Raw genomic sequence first — 8,076 nt, forward strand, 5'->3', positions numbered from 1 at the left:
CCATTTAGACAGTTGATCTTTACTTTATATCCACGGAAAACAAACCCAAAATCAAGCCAACTTTGTTACAGTGCGCTAACTGGAGTTGGAAAGGAACTGCAACTTTAAATCTTGTTACGAAATACCATTTCTCTTACGGCAGCCACGGTTTTGCTTTTGTGATCATCTTTGCATTATCCGATTCCTGTGTTGAAATCATTCAACTGAACTCGGCCATCAGCGTTGCCCAAAAGATACTAAAGATCATGGCGTTGAATGACACAGCTTGGACCGACATCGCAACGACTGCTAGCGGTGATGAAGAACTTCCGTCTTTTGCAACAAATCAGTTGCTTCTAATAGCCATTCGACTCTGTATTGGAGTGTCCGGAATCATTGGTAACCTGTTAGTTTGCATCGTGGTGGCGCGCCTGTGGAGCACCAATAAACGCAACACCACCAATACCCTGATCGCCAATCAAGCTCTGATTGACTTATGTGCTTCAATCCTCCTCGTGGGCCTGACCATTACGGAACTCGCTGAAGTATCTCCTCCTGAAAACTACTTCCTCGGGCAGATTTTCTGTAAGTTCTGGTCTTCCAGATTCTGTCTGTTCGCTGCGTATGCGGCGTCCACGTTCAACCTGACTGAGATATCAATGGAACGCTATCTAGCCGTCATTCATCCTATTTACTACTCCAGGAAATTCGCAAACACCACCATCGCCAAAGCATTGCCAATTATACCCTGGCTAGTCGGGCCATTTTGGCAGTTCATCATTGCGGTGTTGAGATACGACTTTATACCAGAAACCGTACCGGCCACTTGCACCTATGAGGCCGCACTCTACACCAGTGCAATGGAGAAGATCTTTGGCATCTTGGTTTTTCTGTGGGATTACTTCATCCCAATGATCATCATGACGTTTTCCTTCGTCAAGATATTCCTCAGATTCCGGCAGCAGAACATCAAAGTTGCAAACCAACCCCCACCACAGCGTGCATCGCAAGGAGCAAACGTCATCAGTACCAACTCGACTGGTCAAGATGGCGCCTCTCTAGTAACAGCGGGCGACGCCAGCCAGCCAGGTTCCAGCACTCAGCCTGCGAACACCAAAGGCACCAAATCGTCCGGAAACATCCAACGCAAAAACGTGACCAAAACTCTGTTCACTGTGTATGTCTTTTACGTCATCTGCTGGTCGCCTGACCAATGGGCGTTCCTGCAGTACAATCTGGGCGGGAGCCTTGACTTCTTCAGTTCCTTCATCAATTTTGCTATCCTTTCTGCACAGTTGAACTCTTGCGTCAACCCGTTTATCTATGGTCTACAGTATAGACATTACAGAAAGGGGTTAGTGAAACTTCTGCGATGTGGAAGATAATTCAGCAGCAGGAAAACATGTTGGACTCCAGCATCTCACTCTCACCTTCTTTCTTAATCAAGTCACTTCCGCCACATATGTAATAATACACATCAATGTTTCTGACCGATGATGTTAAGTTTAGACTCCGTGCACTGGCTGCCATTGTTGATGAATGTGCACGCGTGAGGAGCTATCTTTCGCTGAGAGTCGTGCACAGTGCGTCATGCGTGTGCACGTTTGCTTTGCTTTACACCAAAGATGGCGGCCAATACAAGGGTCTATATACTTAACCAAAGAGCAACGCCAGTTAAAGCCTGCACGCCATAGACTGAAAGTCTCGCTCGTATTTGAACTTCAGGAACGGTTCAACTTCTCCGTTCGGATTGCATTCTTGTTGTTGCCACGCGCAAGACTTGCACACAGATAGAGACCTTTCAATTGTTGATGAACAAACCGCACCAGCTGCACATATTGTCCAAATTATCTGCAGAATATCCATTCGTGCATTTCTGCACATTCAATAAAATAACAGCTAAGAAATGGGTACGTACGTGAAAATACATGAACATAGCCAAAGGTAAATTGTTGATAATATTATTATAATATTGGTAGCAGCATTTTAACACTGTCAACACAAGGGTTGCCCATTACACGAAGACACGCAGCTCTGTGTTGCTCACTCGGTAGACATTCCATTGCGCTGTACACTTAATGAAAAAATTGTATTCTCCATCACTGTAAATACACTGTGTGGACGTGTGTATAGTCCAAAATAGTGTTTTAGGTCCCTACAAGAACTCACTTAGGTGTAACTATTATTGGGAATTGCACATATTATTTATTTTCAAAAATATATTATAATTGTATTGTGTGGTCATAATATTGCCCATTTTGTCCCTCGTGATAAAGTCGTTTAAACTAGTTAACCTGTAGATGGAGTGGTACGATCTATTAATGGCCCTTCAATGGTTTTCGAATAATATAGGTTGTTAACATTGTTGAGGGTTACACCAATCTTCGCCTGTTTGTTGAGCATATTGCACAAAATAATTTTAAAGTATTAAAATATTGACCTTAAAACATATCACAACGATGTGTGTGTAAGCACTGTATACTCATTACTTTCCCGAATTATGTGAACAAACACATACGTTCTTTGCGACTAGCAGTACGTGTCTTACCAACAGATACCACCGAGATTGCCCGGTAGCTAGAGGCAGTTCGAATCATTAGTAGTGGGTACTGTAATGATTAACACTGTATACGATAAATGTTCTGGGTCATCGCACCAATCTAAATACACGGAACCTACAGCTTAATGTTCTACCGAAGGCCAATGAATTTACGGTAAAGCTTCTTGCTCGGTGCTACAAGAGTTTCGCAACCTGTACTCGAACGCGCACTCAGCTGATCAGAAACACTCCCTGAGTCCAGTGCTTTTAACCGCTCGGCCACGACACACAACTAATGTGTAAGGGCAAGATCGCTTACCAGCTGGAGTTTTTAAAACATAGACTGGTCCGCTGTTCCAAGTAAATATCCCCATTGACTCGTACACATATACGAGCCATTTGTTTGTGTTTGACACACGTACCCGTGCAAGTATGCATGGGATCGCCCTGGAATTGTGCAATACAGGGTGCGTTCGTTTAGCTTCCCTGGGTCGACCCCGGTGTGTGGCGTTTTTTTTTCCAGGACGAACGTGGGTAATTATCTGCACACGTTCGTCCTGGAAAAACAAAACGCCACACATCGGGGTCGACCCGGGAAGCTAAACGAACGCACCCATTGAGACCATTACATTTTTGGCAGACCGCGGAGCTGCTATCAGTTAGTTTATATCCTTCAGTATATGACTAGTAGGTATACCTGGTGAGTACAATAAGACGCAATCATTGGATGGGAGCTATATTTTAAGAACAAGACAAATTTCTAAGTAGGTCATGGATTTACTTTTACAATGGTGAAAGAATGGGGATTACTGAAAAGGGCTTTCAAGAGGTATGCTTATTTAATAGAACAAAGACAGACATAACTGAAACACATGACCCTGATGTAGTTGGACAGAAATATTTTTATACCATTGAAATAAGCTATAATCACTGGAATGCCTTTATCATAATCCTCATGCTTTCACCATAGGTAAATCCATGACCTACTTAAAGATGGATATTATTTGTTCAATATTTTTCTTGCTCTTAAAATTATAGAGAATGTCATTAACCATTGTTCTCACTTGGTGTATCCCATCATAAGCATAAAATAACAAGCCTGTGAAAATTTGGGCTCAATATTATTGATCATCGACGTTGCGAGAAAATGATGAAAGAAAAACACCCTTGTTGGACGAATTTGTGTGCTTTCAGATAGGAATAAGAAAAGACTTCTAGCTTGAAGTCTTTTATTATTTTAGTGAGAAATTACCTCTTTCTCAAAAACTACAATACTTCACAGTGAGTTATTTCCAACAATGTTTGATATTATCAACAGCTCTCCAATGCTCGTTGCCAAGTCACTTTTTAAGTTAATATTTGTTTTGAGTAATTGCCAAACATGTACCTTCCCTTACACCCTGATGTTTCTGTTTCACATAATAATACTAATAGTATACCCTTTCTTTACGTGTTTCCTCAGACTTGCTATAGCTATTGGTTAAAGGCAAGGGACCTATTGGTAATTACTCAAAATAATTATCAGCATAAAATCTTACTTGGTAAAGAGTAATGGAGAGTTGTTGGAAAGTATAACACATTGTGAGAAACGGCTCCATCTGAAGTAACGTAGTTTTCGAGAAAGAAGAAAATTTCCACGAATTTGATTTCGAGACCTCAGAATTGGATTTTGAGGTCTCGAAAACAAGCATCTGAAAGCACACCACTTCGTGTGACAAGGGTGTTTTTTTTCATTCATGATTATCTCGCTACTTCGACGACCAATTGAGTTTAAATTCTCACAGGTTTGTTATTTTATGCACATGTTGAGATATACCAAGTGAGACGACTAGTCTTTGAAGAACAACCAATAGTGTCCAGTCGATTCACTTATGCGGCATCCTTGATTTCCTCTCCAGAAATAAAGGCCTATAACAAAATAACACAGACAAACTGAACAAATTAAATCCCCGGGAAATGTTGGAAACACAATTAATATGACGGAACAAAATTATAGGACCTACACAAACGAAGGAATCAAACGAAGGAAGAGAAAAAGAAAAATGGCTAAAGAAAATTAGTAAAGGAATAACACATATGGCACAACGTAGTAATCACAATAACTCGAGGTGATGTTTTGTCGTTCCAAACGCTGAGATGATTAAGTTCAATATGTCCCATGTCAATTTTGTCTGCAGTGATTTCTCTACCGGAAAATCCTTGGTCTTTTTAAATATCACAGTTCGCGGCCTTTCTTATCTGCTCTGTTCGCAAATCAATTTTTTTTATTCTTCATAAGAGATAAAAAGAGGGTGTTGCGAATGTTCAGGGATTTGTTTTTCACTTGGAGGATAAACTGTGGCTCTGTGAATCTTGATAAGGTCTCATGAGACGAGTGTGAGCAAATTCTTGAAAATCCCTATAAAAGTCTAGGCCAAGGAAGAAGTTGTTAATCTCACGATTGAAATCGCCGATTATCCGGCCATGAAAGTGACACACGATGGACGTATCCGAATCAGTGGCTACAGCTAGATTGGTGGCTCACCATGCGTTGAGGTATAGCAGCAGCCGTAGCCCTAGCTGAAGACGCAAACTCGAATATGGCCTTCCTTCTTTATACTAATCTTGATTGGCGACGTTCATTTTTGTAACGCATGGTTGCTGATGGTGGGTGCGTCGTTTAGCTTCCCTGGGTCGACCCTGGTCTGCCCCGGTACGTTCGAATAGCTTTGACAGGGCTCACCCGGGTGCCCTGCTTGTGGGTGGGTCACTTGGGGGGGGGGGGGTGACCTGAGATGCATGCCGTCACCACGAGAGGGCGAGTGTGATCGTTTAATTAGCTCTTGTCAGGGCACCCGAGTGAGCACTGCGGGGTCGACCAGGGGAAGCTTATCGAACGCACCCATGATATCACAACACGCGAATACTGTCCGCAAGACGAATTACTGGAGAACAGATGTCTGTATCACACAAACATCTGGATCAAATCGAACGATCCAGATTCGTAGACTGGCCCAGTCATTCCGAATCAGCCTCAGAGAAGCCCTCTACTGGCGACTAACACAAACAGTGTTGCCAATCAAGGATATTTTCATGACATAATATAATTAGCCAAACCAAAAGCGGACGAGCCGCCAATTACAAGAAAGGATATTACACAAAAATCTTCAAACCGTCTAAGGTACAAAGTTTCAACAGCAAAATAGAAAGAAAATTCGGAAAGAAAATTAAAGCGACTTATGTGTTGATCGGTCCTTAAAGACACTGGGGTCGAGTTCACAAATAGTTAGGACTCGTCTTACCTCGAGTTAGGACGAGCTTATAATGAAAGAAAAAACAACCTTGTCACACGAAGTTGTGTGCTTTCATGCAGATGCTTGATTTCGAGACCTCAAAATATAATTCTGAGGTCTCGAAATCAACTTAGTGGAAAATTACTTGTTTCTCGAAAATTACGTTATTTCAGAGGGAGCCGTTTCTCACAAGTAATTTGTATGCTAATAATTATTATTTTGAGAAATATAACCAATTGTGTCCACTGCCTGAAACCTTTGGCAATTACTCAAAAAACCATAAGGATCAAAGGCCGTGACCGAGTTCAATCGCACGGTTTTAAAGACGAAAGGTATACTTTGCCTCGACTTGTCTGGATGGTTCGTCGTAAAGATAAACATACATATAGGGACAAGATGATAAATTGTTGTAAAATTCATAAACATTGAAACATTGAGCGGAAGTTAGTGACGTGACAAAAACTCCTTCTATGAAGAAATGTTGAACTACTATAAAATATTTCTTTTTGTTGTGTCTGGTTTTGTAAAATTGAACTGAATGTATGAAACTCTAATGAATTTGAAATGAGTAAACCTCACAACACTGTGGCAGGTATGAAATGGTAGTGTCGTTTATTAAGTAGTCATTTATTGAATTGTTTTTTTCTGTAGGATGTTCTGTTCTAATGTTTTTTCTGTACCTAGGTTTGTTTTTATTTCATTTTTGAAACCTTAATGAATTTGAAATAAAACAATCTCGCATCATTGTTGCAATTATTGAAATTGTCATGATTTTATTTTGGTTTAGGGAGCCCCAACTGTTATGTGATGAGTTTTTCTGTCTCATGTTGTGTTTTTATTATTATTTTTTTTTTAAACCATAATGAAGTTGAAATAAGTTATCTCACAACACTGCTGTAGTTATTGAATTGGTTTTGTCTTTATTAAGTAGTCCTTTAATGAATTGGTTTTGGGTAGGAGGTCCAGCTGGTAGCTAAATGAGTTTTCTTATCTCGCGGTGTTTTTTCTTTCATTTTTGAAACCGCAATGAATTTAAAATAAGTTTATCTCACATTATTGTTGCCGTTATTGAAATGTCTGTGTCTTTTTCAAGTAGTACTTTTTTTGAATTGGTTTTTGGTAGGAGCCCCACTGTGAGCTGATGAGTTTTATTGTCTCATGGTGTGTTCATTGTTGTTGAAGGAAATTATAACGAAAATATTGATAGTCTTACAACATTATTGCAGTTATAGGAATGAAAAGGTCATAATTATAAAGTAATTCCTTTTAGAATTGATGGGGAGTGTTTATTGTGAAAGAATTTTCCCACCCTGTGGCTTGTTTTTACCATCATTTTTGAATTAATGAAGCAATCATAAAATTAAAGACGTAGTTTTTATTTCATTGTTGACGAAATCACAATGAAGTTGAAAACAAAATAATTGTTTTGAACACAATGATAATCTCACAACTAAGTAGCAGTTATTAAAATGACAATAGTAATATCTTCTAGAAGTAATGGGGAGGCCTAACTGTGAGTGGACTTTGTGGCGTGTTTTTATTTCATGAATAAATGAAACCATAATGAAGTTGAAAACGCAATTCCAATTTGATGATTTCACAGTGATTGTTGTTGTCAACACTTGGCACGAGTCTATCGTGCGGTGATTACTTTTTTTTAATTTGGTAACAACCGACTTTGGGCGATTGACATGGGCTGAAGAAGGTAAGATTCAAAGGAGGGCGCTATCAGAACAGGTCATTATTTTCATTGTTGGAGTGAAGAAACCCCCGCCCCCCCCCCCCCCCGTCCGAGAGAGAGGGGGAGCTGAAGGTCCTTGCGTCTCGGACGATGAGGGAAGACCGTGAAGTGGAGTACGGGTGGGGAGACGTCAGCAGCTCAGACCTCCAACATAACCTTCGGTCCATAATTCTCAGCCTCGAATATTTATTGTTCACCAGGATACAAATAAAGCTAGATTAAAGGGAGACCCACATTTTTTAATTTTGATTATTATCATTTTTTAGGTCAAGAGCATCGGATGATTAAGTTGTTATTTTTACATTATTTTGTTTCTTCTTTTCTTACTTAATCCGTGTGTTCTGATTGATTGTCATGGAAACGGAACGGTTGCATCGAGAGAAACGTCCAAATTAGTAATTAGTAACCAGCAGTTTGGGGGAGAAGAAAAATAAATAAGTTAATCTGTCACATGTGTTTACTAATTCTAAACGGCTATTGAAATTTTCACCTTCAATTAAATGACAGTTTTAAATTATACAACTTTAATTTAGTGCCCCGTTTAG

At 40.0% G+C, this 8,076-nt stretch overlaps 1 protein-coding gene across 1 annotated transcript; it reads left to right on the forward strand.

Moving 5' to 3' along the window:
• Positions 1-245: 245 nt before the first annotated feature.
• LOC139944788 (trace amine-associated receptor 9-like) lies at positions 246-1,364 on the forward strand. The gene has a single exon (XM_071941900.1). It carries the CDS (start codon positions 246-248, stop codon positions 1,362-1,364), a length of 1,119 nt encoding a protein of 372 aa, XP_071798001.1.
• Positions 1,365-8,076: the final 6,712 nt, after the last annotated feature.

The sequence above is a fragment of the Asterias amurensis genome, chromosome 12 (genome assembly GCF_032118995.1).
Source record: "Asterias amurensis chromosome 12, ASM3211899v1".
Taxonomy (NCBI): domain Eukaryota; kingdom Metazoa; phylum Echinodermata; class Asteroidea; order Forcipulatida; family Asteriidae; genus Asterias; species Asterias amurensis.